This window comes from Myxine glutinosa, chromosome 1 (genome assembly GCF_964187855.1).
Source record: "Myxine glutinosa chromosome 1, kmMyxGlut1.1, whole genome shotgun sequence".
NCBI lineage: Eukaryota > Metazoa > Chordata > Myxini > Myxiniformes > Myxinidae > Myxine > Myxine glutinosa.
In genome coordinates, this window is record NC_136261.1 from 138,557,191 (window position 1) to 138,582,638 (window position 25,448).

The 25,448-nt window shown below is 44.1% G+C and overlaps 1 protein-coding gene across 2 annotated transcripts in view; it reads left to right on the forward strand.

Annotated features, from left to right (window-relative positions):
- The window catches only part of NUP205 (nucleoporin 205), a 273,168-nt gene that overhangs the window by 135,940 nt on the left and 111,780 nt on the right, over positions 1 to 25,448 (forward strand). For both annotated transcript variants that reach the window (XM_068118821.2, XM_068118813.2), the window contains exons 18-20: positions 6,102 to 6,282; positions 12,751 to 12,871; positions 23,798 to 23,879. In XM_068118821.2, coding sequence (XP_067974922.2) covers positions 6,102 to 6,282; positions 12,751 to 12,871; positions 23,798 to 23,879 — 384 coding nt within the window. The remainder of the gene's footprint in view (positions 1 to 6,101; positions 6,283 to 12,750; positions 12,872 to 23,797; positions 23,880 to 25,448) is intronic.

Here is a 25,448-nt window from a genome sequence, read left to right on the forward strand (position 1 = left end):
GATCCATTTCGTGTTTAGGCTTTTTCACGCGCCAAGACTTTGGGTGTAAAAAAAACATTTTTTATGCCTCCGCCGACGAAGTCACCCGAGTCATTATGTTGTCGGGTCCTCCGTCCGTCTGTCTGTGATAGGTTTTCGTTCCTGCAATAACTTAGGAACGGCTGAAGGGATCGAAGTCAAACCTGATACAAGTATGTAGAATTATTTAAAGATGAACTGATTAGATTTTGGGGGCATGAAATCAAGGGTCAGAGGTCCCATTAAGTACAGATTCTGTTACGGAGCTAACTTGTCAACCAGTGATGGGATGTTCATAAAACTTGCTATATGTGTATTAGTATAACTAGGGCATGCCCGTACTATATATATGCCCGTACTATATATCTATCTAAAATTATATCCCCCCCCCTCTATTTACATGAAATGGTTTGGTTCATTCGCAACGCCAAAGCGAACGGCGAACGGCTTGCGAGTACAGTGACAATCCCCCCCCTCTATTTACATGAATGGTTTGGTCCATTCGCAACGACCACAGAACCCCCCCCCTCATGCAATGGTTTGGTCCAAAGCGAACGGCTTCCGGAGTTTGGTAAAGCAATCGCCATCGCGTGCACAAACGCGCAGGAAAGCGAATGAATCGCAAATTCGTTTTTATTAGTGATACGAATTGAATTGGGAGAAATTGGGAGATGAATGAATTGGGAGAAATAATGCGCATAAGAAATCGAATTACGTACCGTAATGGCGGTCAGCTCGTAACGCGCTCAGCTCCGCTCGTCTCACATCGGCCACGCCTACGCAACAAAGCGTTCTGTGATTGGATGCCGGAAAGCGTGCTGCCGGACAGTCTTCACTGTCCGGAAGTTCGCAAATCGCAGTTAGGATGAATCGTTTTAATTTAATCGCAGTTTGAATTCGTTTTAAAACATAGTTTAACGGCAACATAGTTTTCCAACGTGAAATAAATGAATACGCTGTCAAATGTGCCGTCCGAGGCAGAGTCTGATCGCCACGTTCGGCACACGTGATAGCTCGCTGCTCTCTGATTGGTTGAATCGTTTTTTGGACATAGCTCGGTATGTACTTGTCCGATTAATATGAAACCTTGAAAAGGCACATCCTCGGGTCCCCAGCAATATACCTGGCAAGTTTCAAGTATATCGGACCCGTGGTTGTCGAGAAACAGCGGTCACAGACAAACACACAGACACACAGACACACAGACACACAGACACACAGACACACAGACACACAGACACACAGACACACAGACACACAGACACACAGAGATTGCTGGAATTATAGATAGATGTAAAGATGAACTGATTCGATTTTGGGGTCAAGAGGTAAAGGGTTGGGGGCAATCCCAGAGGTCATGTTAAGTAAAAATATTTCGTTACCACGATAACTTAAGAACAGCTGAAGGGATCTAAGCCAAACTTGGTACAGGTATGTATAATGATGCAAGGATGCACTGATTAGGTTTTTGTGTCAAGAGGTGAAAGGTCATGTGAAGTAAAAATAATGTTACTGCGCTGACTTGTGAACCAGTGATGGGATTTTGGCCAAACTTGGTACAATTATATATTTTGATGCAAGGATGAACGAATTAGATTTTGGCGTCAAAGTTCAGCAGTCATGTCAGGTAAAAATGTAAAACTTGAGAACAGCTGAATGGATTTAAATCAAAACTGGTACAAATATGTATAATGATGTAATAATTTGGGTGGGGGCAATTGAACATTAATCTGCTCACTAAGGCATATGATATTATCCAATTAATATGTGAAATGTGTTTGGGACTGGCATAAAGCGAAGGATATGTTGCTGACTACCAAGAAAACCAAGAAAGATAATCGTGGCTGCACGGCTAGGTGGACAAACATTTAGGACAAGTTAGAGGCATACATTTACATTCCTAATTTATTCGAATGGTTGTCCCACAAAATATTTCAAATCATATGCACAAACAAACCTCATCAATATTCATTACCCTGGAAGTATTGTGAGCATGTGTTACGTTGAGGGTCAGGGAGGAATCAACACATGTAGTGTTCTGACTGACAGTTTTGCTACTTTTGCTTCATCTTATGCAAACTCCAAATCAACTTATCTCGGAATGAAGGAAAGAAAAATGAGAAAATTAGCCAATTCGACTTGTAATCCACATTGACTTATCGGCCAAAAAATACGCTAATTAAAATATAATCAGTGATAGGTTAAAAATCAATAAGAGTGAAGAAGAACTTCAGAAGAGAAGACTTTGCTGATATGGTCATGTACAATGAAGGTCAGAAGTTGACGTTCCAAATGAAGCGATGCAACCTGTGAGAGAAGGAAGAAAATTTAACGGATGTTCCAAAACGTCATGGACTGAACATTTCCAGGAAGGTATGGGATGTTTGGGTTTGCATGAAACTGATGCAATGGATAGATCTTTATGGAGGAATGCCATCATTCGATCAACCCCATGAAAAAAGGGAAGAAAAGGGTCTGAAAACACCTTCCTCTTCTTCTTTTTCTTCTTCTTTGTTCTCCCTTGTAGTGGTGGTAGTGCAGGGGTAACACCTGCATGTGTATCTGTTATTAAAATAAACACCTTTTGTCACCAAAACATATTGGGGGGGAGGAATGAAGGCCATCTCAGAGTAATCCTTAGTAATAATCTTTGGATATATATTTGTGGTGCAATCAAAAAATCATTCCAATGGTCATTCTTTAGTTATGCTCTTCCCCCTCCTCAAATAACACCTCACTGTGCCTCACCCAATCTCCATCAAACCTTTTGTCCGCCCCATTCTTCCCTTTCTCCAAGCTATTCTGAAATCTCTGACACACCTTCAACAGCTCTCCCTACCTCTTCCTCCTCTTCCACATCTTACCCTACCCCCCCCCCCCCCCCCTGTTCTGGACCCGATGCTCCCCCTTCCTCTTCATTAACGGTATGGACCTCAAACATCCGGGGCCTTCGCTCAAACTTGACTGACCTCTCCATACAGGTTGCTTCTGACAAACCAGATGTGATCTGCTTAACAGAAACTTTCCTCCTTCATGATGTCTCTGATGCCTTGGTATCTCTCCCAGGTTACTCCCTCCTCCGGTATGATAGACCTGAGCCTCGTCCTGGAGGTGGGGTTGCTATCTTTATAAAAAAACTCTCTTCCTCACTCGCCCTCCACTGCCCTCTCTCCACCTCACCCCCAGGAATACCTTTGGCTACGGCTTCCCCTTCGCTCCCACCTTTTGTTCATATGTGTGTTGTACCGTCCACCAATCAGCGATGACTCCATCTACATCTCACTGTCTGATAATATGGACCAACTTCTATCTACCCATCCCAACTCTCTCTTCCTCATATGTGGTGATTTCAATTGTCACCATGCCAGTTGGCTGGGTGTGGATACCTCTCTCACCAGCCATGGCTCTTCAGCAAAGGACTTCTGCGACTCACTGGGACTGACACAATCTGTCAATTTCCCGACCCGGATCTCAGTCAACGGAGCATCTTCTCTTCTGGATTTGGTTATGACAAACTTCCCTGAAAATGTCTGCTGCTCTTCTTCTGCTCCAATCGGCTCATCTGATCATGTGCTTGTCAAAGTGGACATCTCTCTGACCATTCTCAGAGAGCCTCCTCAGCGTCGACGAGTCTGGCATTTCACTCAGGCCAACTGGCACGGTCTTCAAGCAGCCATCAATCATCTGGACTGGTCTCCCATCTCTACCGCCTCTGACATCAACTCATCCTGGGAATTCTTTCAAAGTAAATTGCTCTCTCTCATGCACAGATTTATACCATCTCGTCTTCAGTTGTCATACCCTTCCTCCCGTCCATGGTACACGGAATCTTGTGGTGAGGCTGTTGCCCTGAAACAACTTGCTTTCGTCTCCTGGAAAGCAAATCCAACGGAAGGAAATCTCATTTCCTTTCACAAAGCCCGAAACAAGTGTGTGTCCACCCTCAGGCGAGCCAGGAAACAATATCTCACCATTCTCAAGACCGAACTCTCTTATCTGTCTCCCTCTTCCAAATCCTGGTGGCGTCTGGTCAAATCTGTTTCTGCTGTTTGTTCCCCCTCCATCCCCTCCCTCACCTCAAACGGCTTAACGGCTGACTCCGCACGTGAAAAAGCTGAATGCCTCAACTCTGTGTTTGCCTCTAAATCTTGTGTCCCAAACCCATCCCTCTCTGTACCCACCGTACCCAGTCGTACCCAGCTGCTCCTGGACTCTGTGTCCTTTCCTCCTGATAAGGTGGAAAAGTTTCTGTCAACCCTCGACTCTGATTCTGCAACTGGTCCTGACGGCATCAGCCCACGGGTCCTAAAATCATGTTCTTCTGCTCTTTCACTCCCTCTTTCTGTTCTCTTCACCCTCTCTTTTGCTCAAGGTCATCTGCCATCTGCTTGGAAATCAGCCAACATCACCGCTTTGCACAAAAAAGGTGCAAAAACAGATCCCAGCAACGACAGACCAATCAGCCTTCTCCCAATTATCAGCAAAGTCATGGAATCCATCATTGCTTCAGATATGAAATCTTTCCTCTTCTCCAATGGCTTGATCTCTGATCATCAATTTGGTTTCAGACCTGGTCACTCTACTCTGGACATGCTGCTTCTGCTTTCTCAACAATGGATGGAGGTCCTCAACGCCAAACAGGAAATTAGAGCTGTCTCCCTTGACATTTCACGTGCCTTCGATACGGTCTGGCACCCTGCTCTGCTCTCCAAACTCTCCTCCTTTGGTATCCATGGAAATCTCCACGCATGGCTGGCGGACTTCCTCTCTGGTCGTAGTCAACGTGTGGTCCTGAATGGGTTTCTCTCATCTCCTCTTCCTGTTCAGGCTGGAGTTCCCCAAGGTAGTGTTCTGGGCCCTGTGCTTTTTCTGGTCTTCATCAATGATCTCTCTGACTCTCTTGAAAATCCTCTCTATCTCTTTGCTGACGACTCTACTCTCTGTCGCTCCATTCCTCATCCCTCAGATCGGCAGTCTGCAGCCTCCTCACTCTCTGCAGACCTGGACAAAATCAGACTGGTCAAACAAGTGGAACATGTCTTTCAATCCTGACAAATCTCACACTCTTACAATGTCTCTCCGAAAGGACCGACTGGACAACCCTCCCATCTACTTTCTCAACAATCCTCTCCAAGAAGTTCTGTCGCTCAAGCTTTTGGGTCTCACTATCTGCCATGATCTTTCTTGGGAAAACCACATTTCCAAGCTGGCCTCCAAAGCCAGTCGCCGACTGGGCATCCTCCGTCGTGCGAAGTCCTTCCTTGGCACACCTGAGCTCCTCACCACATACAAGGCTTTCATCCGCAGCTCAATGGAATACTGTTCCCCCCTCTGGGCTGGTGCTCCTGCCTCACACCTTGCTCGGCTTCACGCTGTTGAGGCCAAAGCTTTCAGAATCATTGGAATCTCCTGCGATGTAGTCAACGCCGAGGGCCTTTCACTCACTCACCGCAGGCAGGTTGGTGGTCTTTCTGTCTTCTACCGACTCCTCTCCGGCCTTGCTCCCCCAGCTCTCTCTGTGCTCTGTCCCCCCAATATTCCTTCAGGTCGCACAAGATCTGCCTGCAACCCTCTTATGGTTAAACTGCCAAAGTCTAGGCTCTCTGCTCACCATCACTCTTTCATTCCCCTTTTCTCCCGCCTCTGGAACAAACTCCCCCACTCCCTTCAATCCCACTCCTCCCTCCAGGTCTTTAAAACAGCTGTTCACCACCATCTCTTATCTTCCCCCATCGAAAACCTTGATCTTTTCTACCCCCGGTAATTCACCCCAGAGTCCTTGCAGTGTTCATATGTTTTAATCCTCTCCCACCTCCCCCCAAGTCCTCCCGATGTCCCTGCTCTCAAATGTTGTGTTTGTGTCCTTCCCCCTCTTCCCCCTCTCTTTTGTGTCCTTCCCCCTCTCTCCCCATCTTGTCTGCCGCTCCCCTTGTTTTTTGTGTTTTGTGTGTCGGTTTGTCTTTTTGTGTGATTAATGTTAGCTCTTTCACGAGCCTCGATCTTGTATACAAAAAAAAAAAAAAAAAAATGCTGTTATAATATGGTTTCTTGTATTATACTAAAGTTAACATTGTGTTTTTTAGGAAAGTCAAGCCTTGAGGGAGCTTTACAATATTGTTTAGCTTTGCTTGGCCTCGCCTTGCAAAAAGAAGGTGCATTTATGGCCATGAGCCAGGCCAACTTGCTGGTGACACCTTTGGAACTATTGCTTCAAGCAGTGAACCCTCAAAGCAAAAACCCTGACCACCTCATCAATATAGCTCGGTAAGGACAGTGTGAGTGCTACAATTGTGCCTTGAAATCAGTGTCTTGATTATGAATATAATGTCTGTCACTCATAAGTTTTAGACATCATTTTCGCACTAATCCGGTCTATTAGTTCCATCTTGAAATGGTAGATTGTCACTATGGTACAGTGCCTTCAGAAACTATTCACACCCCTCGACTTTTTTCACATTTTGTTTTGTTACAGAGTGAATTTAGAATCGATCAAACTGCGATTTTTTTTTTTTTTGGAACTGATCTTTACATAATAAATACCCCTTAATGTCAAAGTGGAACTTATTTTTGAATATTTTACAAAATTATTTTAAAATGAAAAGCTGAAATGTCCCAAGTCAATAAGTATTCAACCCCTTTGCTATGACACTTCAATATTTGCTCAATACTTCATATTGAGCGCAGATGCATCCAATTTCCTTTGATCATCCATGAGATGTCTCTAAACTTGAATGGAGACCATCCTCGGCCAATTCAATTGATTTTGATTATTTAGAAAGAAACACACCTTTCCATATAAGGTCCCACAGTTGACAGTGCATGTCAAAGCAGAAACTCTACCATTAAGTCCAAGGAACTGTCATGTAACTCCAAGATAGAATTGTGAGGAGGCATAGATCTGGGGAAGGATATAAAACAATTTCTAGAGTGTTGAAAGTTCCCAAGAGCAAAGTGAGCTCCTTTATAAGGAAATGGAAAGAATATGGAACTACCCAGACTCTTCCAAAAGCTAGCCGTCCAACCAAACTGAGCAACCAGGCAAGAAGGACCTTGGACAGGGAGGTGAGCAATAACTCAATGACCACTCTGGCAAAACTATAGAGTTCCTTGGTTGAGGGGGAAGAACCTGCCAGAAGGCCAACAGTCTCTGCAGCACTTCACAAATGTAGGCTTTATGGGAGAGTGGCCAAACGGAAGCCAGTCCTGAGAAACATGCATGTGACAGCATGCCTGGAGTTTGCAAAACGTCACTTGAAAAATTATGAGAGCATGACAAAAGATTCTGTGGACGAGATGGAAATGTAACTCTTTGGCCTGAATGCAAAGCGCAATGTCTGGCAGAAACCGCATACAGCTCATCACCCATCCAACACCATCCCTACCATAATGCATGGTGGTGGCAGCATCATGCTATGGGAATGCCTTTCAGTGGCAGGGACTGGGAGACTTTTAAGGATAGAGGGAACAATGAATGGAGCCAAATACAGGCAAATCCTTGAGGAGAACCTGCTTCAGAGTGCAAAGGATCTTATTCTGTGGCGAAGATTTACGTTAAAACAAGACAATGGCCCCAAGCATACTTAAATGGCTTCAGAACAAGAACGTGAAAGTCCTTGAGTGGTCCAACCAAAACTCAGACTTGAATCCCATTGATAATCTGTGGACAGACTTGAGGATTGCTGTTCACTAATGCTTCCTATCCAACATGACATGGCTTGAGTAAATCTGCAAGGAAGAATTGGAGAAACTCCCCAAATCCAGATGTGCAATGCTGATACAGACATACCCAAGAAGACTGAAGCTGTAAGCACTGCCAAAGGTGCTTATACAAAGTATTGACTTGGGCCTGAATCATACTAAAATATGCAATTTGGTGTCTGTCTGTATTTATCCAATCTCAACCAAACTTAACAGGAGGACGAAGGGAGACACAATGAAGGTTGTAGCAAATTAATTTGCCCTTCCTCCCCAAGGGGATCTTCTCTGCCAAGGAGGTTTTTTCCCACCAATTTGGTTGCGTGTTGAACTGTATATCTGTGTTAAGATAGCTTTATTGTGGCGTTTTCCCAAGGACGCTTCTAATACGAAAAGCATAATATTGTTACGTTTGTAGGGGGTAGGCAGTGATTACTTTAGTTCAGGTAAATTTGAATAAATTAGCATGCTCCGATTGTTGTGAAGAAGAAGAACCACCATGTAATAAGTAGGGATCCGGTTAGTCGTGTGTTCGGATTAAGTGTTACGTGTGGCCATACGAAGGGTGGCTCTTGTGCTAATTAGCTCGGGGATTATGGGTAAAATCCCTTGTACGAACGTCGTTACCTCTCTATTCCTTTGTCTCTTTTGGCACCGCACCATAGACACGTCGGGCTGGAATCCCACATTTAAACACTCGTTAATAAAAAAAACCTACCGGAAGTCATGCATACCTACCTGGAACCTACCTGACAACCCCGACTTGGGGGGCATACACAGGACGGGCAGGCCAAGGCCATGCCCAGAGGAGCCGTGGTTGGTCAGGTTTCTTGATTGGCAGGAGGACTGGTAAGAAGGGACTCGCTGATTGGTGAAGCACGGCCGATGACGTGAGAGCATGGGTGATAAAAGGGCGCGCTAGCAGACATTTTGCTCTTGCTGCCTCTTCTCTTTGCTTCGCTCTCTTTCTTCGCCCCCTTCGCTTCTCTCTGCTCTCTGCGTCTGGTCTGGATCGCTGCAGTCGGCATTTGTCTCTCCCGTTCTGGACAATAAGGAGAACGATCGTGCTTGGACCATGGGCTCAAGGAAGCGATCGGACCGGCTGTGTTCAGAGACACCACTGGTGGACGTGCAGAGGAAAAGGTCAGGGCCGCGGACCGAGGGCTGCAGCTTCCCACCAGGGATGACGGGGACAGGCCGGCTGGAAGGGCGAGTTGCACCCAGCCCGTTTGATTCACGCGGAAGGCCTGTTGCGTGCCGGCGGGCGCGGCCTGGTGAGCGAGGGCGTGCGGAGGCCGAGCAGCGCAGGAGCGAGTGGTTCCCGCCAACGACCTTGATGACCCCTGACGAGACCCCACCAGTGATCAGAGTTAAGTGCACCCACACACACAATTATTTTCCAGTTATTTTATCTTTCCCTGTGTCTGTGTTTCGAGTCTGTTGTAGAGGACGTCCCAATTTAGGAATTTATTTGACCGTGTTTTTTTTTGTTTTGCTTGTTTGTTTTGCCGGCATTTCTTTTAATAAAGCCGGTATTTTTGGACATTTAAAATCCGGTTTCGTTTAAGTTTATATATTGCAGGTTTGAGGACTGCCGGTGGGATCCGTGCAGGTAAGCGCTCTTCAGCATCCTCCTCCTCATTCCCCCTCCCCCCTACCCCCCTACCCCCCCCCCCCCGCGTGTATTAACTCCGCCACATTTGATGAACGCCTTGGAGCAACAGCTTGTGCGGTTATCCGTTCTTTGGAAAGATTTTAATCGCCAAGAATGCGACAATATTAATGACGACGATGACGTCACACTCGCTCCAATCACCGAGCGCCATCGAATCGTCCCAAACAATCGTCCTTAAGGGCATGGCCTCACAGCCACACTTGGTGCCCATCGAGAAGATTTGGCTGGGTGGTGTAGTCGTGTTTGGGTACCGTCGGCGATCGCGTTGTTTTAATTTGGTGCTGATCGCATGGTTGGCTGAGTGTGCATTATATGAACGAAGGGAAAAATCACAGAGGCGATTACACACTGGGAATTTACCCATATACCATAACTAATTAGCATAGCTCCACCCCTTGCATGGAGACACATCTATCTATAATTCCAGTAATCTCTGTGTGTATGTTTGTATGTTTGTATGTTTGTATGTCTGTGACCGCTGTTTCTCGACAACCACGGGTCCGATATACTTTAAACTTGCCAGGTATATTGCTGGGGACCCGAGGATGTGCCTTTTCAAGGTTTCATATTAATCGGACAAGTAGTTACCGAGCTATGTCCAAAAAACGATTCAACCAATCAGAGAGCAGCGAGCTATCACGTGTGCCGAACGTGGCGAACAGACTCTGCCTCGGACGGCACATTTGAGAGCGTATTCATTTATTTCACGTTGGAAAACTATGTTGCCGTTAAACTATGTTTTAAAACTAATTAAAACTACTATCTATAATTCCACGGGTCCGATAAAAAACACCGTACTCGCAAGCCGTTCGCTTTGGACCAAACCATTTCATGTAAATAGAGGGGGGGGATTGTCACCGTACTCGCAAGCCGTTCGCTTTGGACCAAACCATTTCATGTAAATAGAGGGGGGGGATATAATTTTAGATATATATATAGTACGGGCATGCCCTAGTAATCCTAACACGGACATCCGGCCCTGACTTAAACACATGAAGGTTTCTAAAAGTCAGTAAAATTATTATGTTTATATTATTGTATTTATACACACACACACACGCACGCACGCATGCACACACTACACACACTGTCCAACCGTGAATGCATCCTGTCTGTTTATTCCGTACGTCTAATTACGTACTGTTTGAAAGGGGGTTGTATCCTGTCTATTAATTAGGTACGTGTGTTAATTACGTACTGTTGGAATATACCTTTTGACCCTTTACACTGCTGAGATGCCTTAGACCTGTGGAGACCCTTAAAGACCCTGATGACCCAAAAGCCCCCGACAATCCAAAAGACCGTCACGACCAAAAGACACTATACACCCAAAATACCCTTAAAGACTCGGGGGACTCAAAAGACTCCAAAGATGCCGAAGATCCTGAAGACACTTAAGACCCCAAAGACGAGTAACATTATTTAGACCCATTAGACCAGCTTGGAACCTTGACCATTTCGAGTTTTGGACAACTTGGACCTTTTTATATTACAGATAAATTAAAAATAAATAATATCACCAATATTCCAAATAAATTGGACAAAAGAAATGCTTGTTTTATGATTGGTGTAAATCATGACAACAAAGCAATTCAAATTCAGTCAGGTCATTGTCCTCAGTTAAAACAAGGCCATGCCTCTGTAGTGACATGTGGTGAGGTGAGCATGGTGAGCCGATCCATGCTACTACCATATAAGACACAGTCTGTTTGTGTGTTTGTACAGATGTCTGTCCCCCTTCATAAGGACGATTTGAGTTGGGGTTTAAAAGCCTTTCTAACACGAAAGGGTGTTCAACGCGGTCTATTTTTTAGGTTGAAACAAACTTGAAAAACATTTCCCATGAAAGAGTAGTTATGTCTCTTCTTTTGGAATTGTAGACGGTGGTTTGCAAACCGAGCCTCAAGGGCGGTTTACAGAGGCTTTTTATAAAAATAACAAATACAAGGTGCAGATACATGAAAATTACTGTGTGTGATGTGCAACATGCACAGAGTAAAACTAGTGTTCATTTATGTCATTATGATCTAAATTATAAATAAAAAAAGCTTCAGTTTGGCACGCTTACAAGGCTGTACCGTCGAATAAACGGTTCCAACCCATCATTTTTTGACTGGCTTTTAGACGTGTGTGTGTGTGTGTGTGTGTGTGTGTGTGTGTGTGTGTGTGTGTGTGTGTGTGTGTGTGTGTGTGTGTGTGTCGTGTGTGTGTGTGTGTCGTGTGTGTGTGTGTGTCGTGTGTGTGTGTGTGTCGTGTGTGTGTGTGTGTGTCGTGTGTGTGTGTGTCGTGTGTGTGTATACATACACACACACACACATTTTCATTTTTTTTCTTCTTCAAGTCCTTGTCGTGTGAGTTGAGTGTGCATTGATGTGCCGTTCAAGGGCATGATGCATCCGAGCGTCATGTCGCTCGAGAGCGTTAGCGTGTTTGCCTGCGCATACTGTAAAAAGTAAATTTCATCTTTTGTGTGCATTGACTTGCCCCACTACTCAACTCCTTGTGTCCTTGTTTATTTCTGCTTACCTCAATCCAATTTTTTTTGGTTCACGAGTTATGAAGTGACCACTATATTCGTCATGTGTGTGCATCTGTCTGTGTGTGTGTCTCTGTGTCTGTGTCTGTCTGTCCGCAGCATAACTACCCGATGATATCATCCGATCTTGATGAAACTTGGGTGGGAGGTTGATATCATGATCTAGTTGTGTCCTGCCTCGAGTGGGCGTATTGTGCCCATTGTGGGCGGAGCTACGCCCGAAAAAGATCTTTTTAGTGGGTAATCGAGTTCAAGCTACATCTTCTCCGAGGGGTTTGGTGGAATCTGACGGGGGTTTCGGTATTTGGTTAGGCCAATGTCATGTGTCTAGCCCCACGGTGCTCGATTTTTCATTTTCGCCCCAAGGTCAAGGTCACAAGGTCACGAAATTTAGAAAAGTCGATTTTTGATGGTTTTATTACATTGTTCGCTTCCTGATAGGGTGAAATGTCGTACATGATCTTATATTATCACATACATCATGAAATACAAGTTTTCCAACAAATTTCAGAATCTTTGACCTTTGACCTTTGAAGGTCACGAAGGTCAAATTTTCAAAGCTGTCAGAATCGAACCGAATTTTCTGTGTTGTGTAGCTAACTAACCTCATAACTGATTATACATTCTTTTCTATCTCATTTCATGGTCAGTAACCTTCGTTTTGACATTTCCGGGCCTGGCCTGTCCGGGCCTGTTTCGGTTATAGTCCGTCCTTTGTCATTGAATACCGCTCGCTCGTGAACCATCGTGGTCTCCTGACTTGTCATATTTTAACTCTGCCCTCTATTTTGAAATGCACATTTCCTTAATAACGCTTATTCTGCAGGTTTGTGTGCCACGGTTTTGCAAACCCAGGCCTGGCTCGTGAAAGCACCAAAATCTTGTGGCAGGTCTGCCAGTACCCAAACATCCAAAGCAGGCTGGTGGGGGACTTTACTCAAAACAAGGTAAGAAGTAATGACGAGCATACAAGACTTGTTGCTTCCCAAATGGGAACACCAATCTTTGCATAATTTGGAGTGGGGAGCTGAGGAGAGGAAATGGGTGGGGCTGTGGAGGGTGGAAGGTGGGCCGTTGTTGCTTGCTTGTTCCTTTTATGTACCATGTTTTTTTATATTGCTTTGAGAAGCATTACGATGTAAAGTATAATGTGAGCTGCTAGTTAGTGTTGAAACCATTTTTATTTTCCTATGACAGTAGGAACCTTTTATAACTATATGGTTTTCATAGAATACTTGCCCGTCCCATTCAACTTGGTGCGAGTCAACTCTTCTGTTTTTGAACGTTTTTTCTTTTTCTTTGATCCAATATGGCTGCCAGACCACATGAGCGATGACATCATCAATTTATATTCTCTAATATAATTGCGTAGATCACGCTCAATAAATTTCAAAGTGATCAGACTAAGCGTTGTCCCTATCGAATTATGACGTCATAATTACGGCACCAATGACCATCATCAACAACACCTATTCCCCATGCAGAGTTCTTTGCAATGAGCCACGTTTATATTTTTTCCATGGAGCGCTTTTGGAGAAAGAGGTGCAACGTTTTTTGTTTTTTTTCAAGATGGCGCTTATACCACGTGACTGACGACATAATTATCATTAAAATATTTTACAGGAGGAAGCGCTGCAATGGTGAAAATTTCATGTCAATCGGACCAATAATTTCAGAGAAAAATTTTTCATACTGATCGAATCAAGCGTTGTACCTGTCAAATTATGACGTCATAATTAAGGTACCGATGCCATCATCGTTAACATATTGTCGCGTCCCCGGGGTTAAGACCCCTGGGTGACGGTTGGCCGACCGAGCTTTAACTCCCAGGTGTATGAGCCGAATTGATGGCGATTCCTTTGGCACGCGCGGGGGGTGGGGGAGGCGGGGGGTAGAGGGGTGGTGAACAAGGCCCTCACTTGAACGGACGGACGTGACGAGGGTTTTCCGAAACCACAAACAAATAAATGTACAAGACAGGAATTGAAAATGCACAAATAATGAGTTTAATGAAAATAATGCAAGGATAACAAAATGAACGGTAAGGTAAAACTATTTCCGATGTTGAGGCACCTCCATCGGACTCGCATACAACACAAGGGGAAAACGAAAGTAAAAATAAATAATGTTTCTGCCGGCCAGCACTTAACTCTGGCTTCGCCAAGCACTTGGTGGGGTCACCTCGAACCACTGCACGGGCAACGCACAAGATGACGCAGAGCCGCTCCCGTAGCTAGCCGCCAGCATGAGGCAAGTAGACAGGATAGCCTCCTTACGATGGGAGTTGTCCACAAAAACTCCCCCACAGCTCCGAGGCTTCTCTCAGGCGCATACGGCACGAAGTGCAGCCGTCACAAAGCCAGTACCAGAGAGAGCGAAAGAATGCGTCTGCCTGCTACGAACACCGGAACCAAGAGAGAGAAGGAAATGCGACCGCCTGCCGCGTAGCCCAGGACAGAGCGAGCAAAAATGGCGGACACTTCGCCTTTTCTTTCCCTGTCCTGGAAAGTTCCCTGTGACGTCACGCATGCTCCAATCACCAAGCGCCGTCGAGTTGTCCCAACCAATCGTCCTTTGGGGCATGGCCTCATGGCCATTCTTGACGCCCATCGAGAAGGTTCGGCGGGGCGGGGTAGTAGTGTTTGGGTACCATTGGCGATCGGGTTGTTGTAGTTATGTGCCGAGTGCATGGTTGGCCGGGTAAATGTCATAAGAATAAAGGGAAAAATCACTGGGGCATTTACACACTGGGAATTTATCCTTATTAGCATAAGCCCTACCTAATTAGCATCGCTCCACCCCTCGCATGGAGACACATATACACTCTTACACGGACATTCGGCCTACTTAGATACATGAATGTTTCTTCTTTGAGACATTCGGAGACACGCTACTCTATACAATTCTACCTTGACTCAGGTATTTCATTACCTACCCCCACATACGTAACAATATCTTAATCCCCATGGGGAGTAATTGACAATGAGCCATGTTTAAATTTTTCCCATGGAGAGGTTTTGGAGAAATAGAGGTGCAACGTTTTTCGATTTTTTCAAGATGGCGCCTGTACCACGTGACCTATGATGTCATAATTATCATTAAAAAATTATACAGGAGGAAGCGCGCCTATGGTACATATTTCGCGTCCATCGGACTAACAGTTGCAGAGGAATTTTTTTTTTTTTTCATACTGATCAGATCAAGCGTTGTACTTGTCGAATTGTGATGTCATAATGAAGGCACTGAAGGCTCATCGACATATCTTATTCCCCATGGGTAGTACTTGACAATGAGCCTTGTTTAAACTTTTTCCATTGAGCGGTTTGGGCGATATAGAGGTGTAACGTTTTTACAAGCTGGCGTCCATACCACATGACCTATGACGTCATAATTATGAGTAAAATATTCTACAGGCGGAAGCGCTCCTCTGGTAATATTTCGTATCAATCGGACCAACTGTTGCTGAGAAAATGAAGTTTTAAAATGCAGACATGCCACACGTATGCAACCGAATGCCTAAACCTGCTTTTCGCTATACGAGCGCAGGGTAATAAAGCCACGCATACACACACACACACACCTCGTTTTAGTAACATATTACAAATGCAATATGCAATAAACTGAGATTTTGTTTGGTTTTTCGACAGACTTAAGTCCAACAGCGTAATAGTAAAAAGTAACTAGAATGGCAATCGATAGTACAGCACATATACCTCTGCCAGGCTGAACAGTTTACGTTTTGTGGCCCATTGATAGGCCGGATATGAAACGAGACCTCAACCAAAATCTAATTGGCTTGTTCTTATCGCCTACCCAACTCACCACCTAGTTTTGTCATCATCCATCCACAACGTTTTGAGATATTTTGTTGTATATCATTTTAGGCTCCATTTCTCAATGGTGAAGAATCATTTTTTAATTCCAGTATTAGGATCCATATCCAGGTCTTCATAAAAATTGATTTGATTCGGCCTTGCCACACACCCAACCTGGCCACCAAATTTTGGCCGACTCTGTCCGCAACTTTGATATATCCTGCTCACAGATAGACAAAGAAACAGACGGACAGCATGGCAGAGGTGAAAACATTAGCTCCGCCCACCTTAGGTGGTGGAGGTAAAAAAAAAAAAAGAACACTTCCTTCACAAGTCGATGCACAAGGGTCAAAGCCATCATTCTGAGCGTGATGGAATGCAGCCGGGGTACATTAGTGGTGCAACCTTGCCGTTGCTCTGCTTATGTCGATAACATCTGCTTCATACGAGTGCAAATGTGCATAAGAAATTCCACGATTATTTTTCTTCATCCATCATTGCTGGCACTAAGTACTGAATAAAATTCCATTTCGTTCGCAATCTCTGCAGAGCCCTATCAAAATGAAATTTTACTTCAAAGTCACACTACTTTGTGGAAAATTCGGTGAAAATATGCTCTGAAAATACAGTCGCTGGTGAAGGCAAACTGTCAAACATGCACATTCATGCAAGTTTTTTTTGAATTTTTTTTAAATTGTGAAACATTGTAATTGCAGATGGTATTGCAAAAAAGAATCAAAAATCTCAAAAGAAACACCTGAAACAAAAAATATTTACTTGTAAAGCTCTATTGTATGAAATGTGGAGAAATTGCTTTTTAGCAATGAAAATTGTTTACCAATCAAAAGACGTTACAAAGATGACTGTCTTCAACTACTGATAATAATACTGCAAAATATGCGTGAGAAGCAATGGCAACTCCCCTGTTGTATTTGTGTCATGATCATACATGTCATGGTGTGGTCATACACCAGGGTGACCACAATTAGTCCTTGAGCCCAGACCCCAATTTTCACATATTGGTACCACCCAGAGGGACCAAACCAAATTGCGATTTTCAGCTTGCTCGATGTCCCTAGTTTACATTTTGGTATGATAGCCTTTGTAGATGAGTAGCTTAATGGTGGTTATCACCTCATATGTAAACATACCCTGCGCAAAAAAGACGAAACACACGTTTTTCCTTGTACTTTACTCTAAGAATAACAACTTTATTAAGATAGTTATGAAAGAGTCAAAAGTACATTTTGAGTTATTTTTCAGTAGAAAACAATCTTAAAATGTGTCTTTTTATGAACTGGGATGTTTCACACACTTGAAGGTAAATTGAAATAAATGTGTTCATACACTCAATGTTGTTACTTCTGGCAATGTCATTTCAAAGAACTTTTTATATTTACATGGATTCACACCCTTATTCTGTTTCGAAAAGCCTAAATAATAAAATAAAACCAATATGTCACTTATCCTGTCATCACTTAATAACCCAAGTCAAAATTGAAATTTCTGTTACCGTGATACACACTCTCATACATGACTGTACACTGCCAAGTTAATCAGTGTCATCATCAGTGTCCGAGTCTGACAACTCTACTTCCAGCTCTTTTTCTCTGGCTTGGTTGGTGCAGGTTTGTAGTTTGCACATGTCTGTGCACTTCAAGCTATATGCCAGGCAGGTACAGTCCGGTAGTTTGCATGAGCGCACACATTTGCAGGACAGCAACTGGAGCACAGCTTCTGGTGCAGGTGATCCACGCATCCACTGCACAGCAAGCTTGCCCTCTTCATCTGTGGTCCAACCACAGTCCTTGGGGTCAGGGATGAATGGGTGACTCTGCAAACATCTCCTCCAGATGGCCGATTGATAGTTCGCATGGAGGGCATGCAGGAAGAGACAGTCCTCACAGGGAGGCAGCTGGCTAGACTCCACTTCACCACGTCTCGCACAGAACAGTTGGTAGCGAAGCTTGTTGACTGTGGCAGTCTGTGCAGAAGGCATGTAGAGATGGCAGGTGACCTTTTGGAGTTTACTGAACAGCTCCCCAGATACCTCCCATGACTGACCAAGTTCAGCAAAGGCCTCCAGATAGGTCTTGTCAGACTTCATTCACTTGAAGGCAGCCAACTTGCCATGTCCAGCAAATGCGCTAACTGTATCACAGCCTGTGTAGCCATGCATACCAATCAGTACCTCACACACCTCACCTCCCAGAGCATGGCTCAGCTTCTGGATGTCAAGGTATCTTGTCCTGGCCTTGGTTCCACACTTCATGTACATGGGACATGGGATGGACTTGGCAACAGCCAGGCACAGCACGAGGACATCTGTGTCGTCTGCACTGATCACAACGGACCTGATGCCAGATTCTGCTGCATGAACACCATGTAGTAAGATGCGGGTGTCAGCTTCTTCCTGTGAGGACTTTAGCTCTGTGGCCTCCTCCCAGTGCTCTTTCGACAGTTTGTAACGTTGATGTCCACAGGTCACATACAGGAACTTGTTGTCAAGCTTCTGCCTGTGTTCTGGCCCCTTCCACGTCTGCACAAGGAACTCGATCAAGCTGGTCTTGTTAGATGAACTGGAGATGAACTTTCTCCACTGTTGAATGTTGTGCCCAGGTGCTATGGTCTTGAACTGCAATGCTGTGTCTCCTCCCCTGTTGACCCTTTCCGCATTTTTGATGGATGTGTCTCTGTAGACATCGAAGACGACATCAATGCGGTGGCTCTTTCCACCTTCGTGGAGGACTTGAGACAGTGCTGATTCTGCCAGCTGTGAGAAGGTCTTTTCATTTCCTTTCAGTTTATGGACTCGGCTCATCCCATCAATGACTATTGCTGAGGGCTCTGGGATGACCTCTGCTGGAGAAACATTCTTTTCCAACTCCCTGGCAAGGGCAGCTTTGTTGGTCTTGCGGAGAGACCCATCACCATTGGCCAGAGCCCATGGCAGGGGCCCCAGTGGATGAGCCAGCACGTCACTCATGTGTAGTTTCCTGCTTTTGGCAACAAGTATCATCTGGCCAAACAGTTTCCTGTCAGCTTTGATGACTACTTCTTTGGCAGAGCTTTTACTACATGACTTCTTTCTGATGTCTGAAAACGTCTTCAGCTTCTTCTTTGACATCTTGTCATGAAACGTTGTAGCTGGGGCAGCTGCTTCCAAGCGCTCTTGTTTGAATGTTTGATATGCCTCCTCTCCTACCTTGCGGGCATCGAGAAGGTCCTTGGGAACTTCTGCTGGGGCCACCGCACCAGTTGACAGACTGACAAGCTCTCCATGGTCAAGGTTGAATGGATTCAACCAGCTGGTTTCCATCAGTGGAACCATGGACTGGATGTCAGCCTCATCTCTTCTGATTCTTGGCATCTGTAGGTCAGGATGACTGAAGTTGTCATGTTGGCCTACATGAACCATGTCCCTTAGCTGTCTCATATAAGTGCTTCGGTACTCAGATGTCAGGTAGTATCTAGCCACAGCTCCAGGTTTCAGGCTGAACCCTTTTGTGCCTCCAGGTGTCTGGGTGTCCTTGTTGACAGTCTCTTCGATCGTCTGGTCCACAGGTATCCGCCCAAAGGGATTCTTGCAGCCGATCTGCACAGAAAACCCACCTTGCATAAAGTGGGCATGGATGTCAGGATGTTCGATGGGTAGCCGAGACATTGTGGCATAGTAGTAGGTGAGGAACCGGGCGTAGTTCACCTTGTCATAGGCAAAGCACCAGGGAATCATCTCTCGAATAGCTGCCAGGTGAAGCATCCAGTTACCTTCTCGAGATGCTCGGATGAGGCCCAGCATAATCTCAACCATGTCTAGGTAAGACATCCAGAAGGCTGCAAGGCTGTTCTCATCTCTGAGGGAGTTCAGGTAGGTTTCGAACAGCTCCAAGATACGTGTGCATGATTCATCCTGAAGCAGGTCCTGGAAGGATACTTGGCAAACATTGTTGTGGAACTCTCCAATGCTCTTCAGGGCTTCTTCTAGGTGTTGGCTGTCTTCAGGATGAGTGTTCTCTATCCACAGAAGGAAGCCTTTCCAGGCAAGCCTCATCAGTGCTTCATATGCAGTCTTGTGTGCTCTAACTGCCCGGTTGTACCTGCGACCTTCCATCAGCCCAGCCACAGACCCTTCTGCAATGACACCTGATTCAACAAACACATCTCTGAGTCCTGCATCTTCAAATCTCTTCCCTAGGATGGACAGGAGGTTGCAGATTGTGTGGAAGACGCCCATCCTGATGATGATGTTCTTGAATTTGTCATGTTTCCACACTATCTCAGCAGCCTTGGCAAAGAGTGCTTGGTCAAACACACAGACGATCTTGTTGAGCTGTAAGGACTGCATGATGCCAAGTGTTTGCTCCAGTACATCATTCACAGTTGACATCTCAGTTGCAGGAGCATTGATTGTGGGAAGGTAGCTCAGTGTCCTGGATCACTGTCACATCATTGCGGAGCTGGATGTTGAACCCTGTCCAGCTGCTTATGGTCTGGTTCTCAGGATCTGACATTCGAGTCAGGAGCCATACATGGTTCTTCTTCTTTGCATCTTGAACTTCTTTGTTTGTGTCGGGATCAAGGGTCTCAGTCTTAGGTGGCCCAGTTCGCTGTCCAACATTGTAGGTTGGTAGCATCAATGGGGCAGGACTGATGCTCCTCTTCTAGGATTTGCTGACTGCAGGCAGGACCTTCTGTGGCATGGGCCCTGCAACTTTGGGTTGGACAGCAATGCCATTGACCCTGTGAGAGGTGCCTTCTCCACTCAGTGTCTCTTCAAAACGGTCAATGTTATCCCAGGCCAGGGTGGTAAACACACCAGGATGCATGTCTTCTGGCAGTGGTATGTCCTCTGCTGAGCGTTCCAGCTTCTGGACACAAAGAGCTGTGTCAATCTCCTCTACTTGGGAGTAGGAAATAGCATGGCCAAGACGATTCAGACTTCGTATCAGTTCTGTGTTTCCTGTCAGTGACTTCACAGCAAATGGGAGGAGTGTGTGCTTGGGTGGCTTAGTCTTGCCACAGGTGACAGCAAAGACTAGATCACTGCCAAAAGAAGCAGCAAGACGCTGGACTCTTTCAGAGGGATTTGCACACTCGGTATCCCCAGTCAGCAGGGTATACAGGAACTTTGTGACAGCTTCAGGGATGACACTTTTCTGTGTATCAGGTGGCCATGACTGTTGGACATCTTGTTTCTTGATCTGATTCCTCAGCTGTATGGCTGCTTTGGTGAGGACATCCATGGATTTGATAGACTGTGCTTCACGTAGATCTTGCTTCATGTTGTGGGCTTCCTTGACAAGGTCATCCATTGACAGGCTGTCTGGATAGAGAAGCACCCTTCCTTTCTCATTTGAGACAAAGTGAAGTGACCCTTCCAGCTCACTTTCAAGCTTGCGACGAACATGCTTCTTTGTCGAGGGTTTGATCTTGGTGATGCCATGGGAGTTCATGGATCTCTCAAGCCTGGCTGTGAGGTCTGTTAAAGGCAATATTTCAGGGTTTGGGAGGAATTCAGTCCTCACATGCATGAACAGTTCCTCATAGGCTTGTCTCTCTGTCTCCTCATAATCTGCTGCCTCACTCTCTTCCTGTTGTACTTCTGAAGAGCTGGTAGAAGACACTCTTCTTGTGTACTCTTTGTAGCACGTCTTGTGGTAATTCCCCTCTGCGGCAACTAGGTCTCTGCTCAGCAATGCAAGCACTCTTAGATCACATATCTTTATTGCCGCCTTGCGGATGGTGTCGTCTGCTCGTAACTCAAGACACTGCATAAGAGGTTCCCTTGATTTTTGTCCTTTGATGTATTTCGGCTTCTGGCAGAAGATGCAGATCTTGTCATACAGTCTTGAAGTAGGCCTACTTGGTGCATCCCTAGTCCTGGATGATGATCTTCTGGAAGCAGCTTCTGTGGGTTCAGCACTGGCACCTTTGGAGAGGATCGAGTCCAAAGACTTCTTCATGGTAAACATGCTGCGGCATTTGCGATGGTACTGTACCTGAGGTACTTCCCCTTCTTTTAGTCCTTTTGCCAAGGCAAGGACTGGGGCATGCTGTCTGATCTCTGCAGCCCGGAGCAAAGCCTTCCATGAATCCAGGTCCCTCAATGTCACCAGGGTATCAGAGTCATCGTCTGAGCAATGAATAAGACAGTTTGTGCACGGCCGCTTCTTCGGCAGGGTGGTACCTTGATCCATCGACATCACTCTGATCACTGTACAACACTATCTGCAACATACAAAAATATAATATTGGTTAAGATATTAGTTTTGAAAGAAAAGATAATATAAGTATAATTGGTGGAAAAAAAACGCTTAAATCTACCTGTAATTCAAAATGTTAAGTTTCCAGCTGAAGATAAATACAATTATTGCAGGCAGTAAACACAATACAATGTAAAAAATAGTGTGAATCACATTTATTTTGCATTTTGCTTTTTAATCAAAAGGAAATAACCTTATTTGCATTGTTTTAATCCACATTAGTGGAGATAGAAATTTGACACTGGCGTATCTTTCATTTTTTGCAAATTACACTGGCGCTAATGACAAAAAAAAGAGTTTTAAAAATTATTGACAAAGCTACCTATCTCAAAAGGCTATCATATCTTATTAGTTATTACACTCATATCAACCCTATAAACATTTTAGTACGACTTTGGTTTGGTCCCCCCAGGTGGTACCGATATCTGCTCTGGCCCATGGACTAAATATCTTGTCTTGGTGACCACACCATGTAATAATTGGTGTGTTCTCCAAGAAATAACAATGAAATCTTCTACAAATTAGACCACATACATTTGCAGTACTCTTTTACTTCATAACACATTTTACAGCACACGACACAAGCCTTAAGTGTCCAGTCGTCTTTGCCATTGCAGAAAAACATTTTGTGTCATGTTTTGTGGGACAATTTCTTGGAGCATTTGTGGTGTTACGATTACCGTAAAATTCGGACTATTAGCCGCAACTTTTTCCCTCAACTTTGACCTCTGCGGCTAAAATAACGATGCGGCTTGTTTATGGAATTTTCCGATGTTGCGGGTTTTCCTGATGACGCGTTCAGGCCAAATCAAGTTGTTGTCGTCAGTCTCCAGTCTATGTTTAGATTCACATTAAGTTTCAAAACTGGTTTTGACTCTTCGTGAATTCAAAACTCACTGTAAAAGTGTGCTAGTGATAACTGTTTATGGTTTTTTCCTCCAAATTTACACACGGCCTTTACACACACGAAACATTCAGTTAATCGCCCTTGCGCAGACAACTTCCATCATGCCGAAAACACGACGCAATGCTTACGATGCAGCTTTCAAATTGAAGGCGATCGAACTGGCTATTGAAAAGGGAAACCGAGCTGCTGCCTATGAACTTGGAGTGAATGAATCCATGATCAGACGTTGGAGAAAGCAGAGGGGCGAACTTTCTCGCTGCAAAAAGTCAACAAAGGCGGCTTGTAAACGGCTTATAAACGTTGCGGCTTATAAACCAGTGCGGCTTGTGTGTGTTTAAAATCCAGATTAAAAAAAAAATTAGGGGATGCGGCTTATATAACGATGCGCTCAATGGTCCGAAATTTACGGTAATAGCAAGTCTTTGGGCAATATATTGGTGCAATTTTAGGTGAACCTTCATGTGCTTTTGCATTGTTGAACATGGTATTCCAAGCTCCGTCGATCGTTTACGCATCAGCCTTTCTGGTGACCTGGCAACAGATTATTCAACCAATTCACACTGCTGATATCTGGTTGATGTCCTTCCAGTTTTTGGCATATCTTTTATGTTGCCTGTTGCAAAGACTTTATGCTCCCAATACAGAAGTGTATTTTTTAGGGAGCTTCTTGGCACAATCGTTGCTGGGGGTTGACACACACCTCTTCCATTGTTTTCCTGTTTGTGGACGTCTATGAACCCAGATACTGACAGTACTTATTGCATCGACCTGTTTCCCCCACTGACCCACTGTGACTTGAAATCCTCTGTCATCTCGCTCTTGAACTTGGGAAGTGAAATAAAAGAACCTTCATTGGTTGATTACATTTGTTTGTTTCTTCTCTCACAGAGCATTGGTGAAAAAATGTTGGCTGGTTTTGTTGAATGTCTGGAAATGGAAGATATGAGAGAAAGTTCAACTGCTGAGGAAGGTAAATGTTGATTGTTTCTGTCTTTTTTTAAATCCTGGGCTTCGACTGCAACAAATCTTTGCTTTGGGAATCCTCCACTGATTTTCTTTTTAGAATTTTTCTTTTTTCAGTTTTTGAATTAATCTACATTGTTTGTCATTTGATCATGGTATCATTGCCTATCAATGAATAATAATTGCGATATGTCCAATGCATTCATTGATTGAAGGATGATTATTCAGATATTGGTTTAAAAATTTTTTTCGCATTTGCAGTTTAACTATTCGGTTGGTTTTATGCCTCCGCAGCCGAAGGCATCGGCCAGAGGCAAACTGTGTTTTTGGGTTGTTTGTCTGGCATTGCATCCATGTATGCATGCGTAGCAGACTTCCATTGTGGTCATAACTTATGAACCACTGAAGAGATTCCAAGGAAACTTGGCAAAAGTATGAACTGTAATACAAAGATAAACTGATTAGATTTTGGGTTCAAAAGGTCAAAGCTCCTTTGTCATGTGACTTGTAATTGAAAATATTTGTTACCACATAAAGGATTTCAACCAAACTGGCACCACACATGGACTGCAATGCAAAGATGAACTGATTTGGTTTTGGGTTCAAGAGGTCAAATGTCTTTGCCCTTTTCAAAATCATTTTGCAGATCATAACGAGTTCAAAGCTTCTGATGTTTTTTCTTATATTTAACTCTTTTCCATCTCACACTCTCTCTCACGTGACCTTTAATTTTGACCTGATCTTTAATTGAGATCAAATATATGAGTCAGTTGACTTCTTATGAGTGCTCAGGCATATCCATTCACTCATTTGTGTCAAATTCTACTTTCTAGTATTTTAATGTTTTGCTTTTCGTGGCTCTCAAGCTGCATAATATATCAATTATTTTGTTTTGCATGGTTTGTTTGTAAGCAACCAATGAAAGACTTTTTTCAACTTCAGATTAATTTTCTGTTTTCCACCATGTGTTTTGGAATACTTGTTACTCACTTTTTTTTCTTCTTCATAAATGACTTGTTTGAAATGTTTTCAACATTTGGTGAACATAACCTTAGTTTTAAAAATATTTTTTACAGGTTTTAGTACATTTGCATATATCCTCTTTCTGCTTTGTTTGTTCCATTTTCATGAGGTCACCATCACCCTCTTTGGAAGTCAGTCAATATAATAATATAAGTAATAATAATTTCGGTTTTATTATCAAAAACACCAAACAAAAAGTCTGAAGACTCTGAATATTTGGTTTACAAAAGATAACTGATTGAAAAATACATAAATATAAATCAGCATCAAAGTGATAATGACAATAAAGTGATGAGGAAACTCAATAAGGGCCCGAACGAAGCAGCAGAATAAGAGAAAATTGATGGAAAGTTTGTCATTACTCATCCATGAGTGAGGATGTACTTGTATGAGAAAATATGGGTGGGGAAGTTAACAGATTAGATCTGGCTCACAGAGTCGCAGCATACTTTTGCTGCAATGGATGGCCAACACCCAGCCAGCTGGAATTGTGACTTGAATTCACCGCAAATAAGAAACAGAGAATTGGGATAGTTAATTACAAGTTGGGATC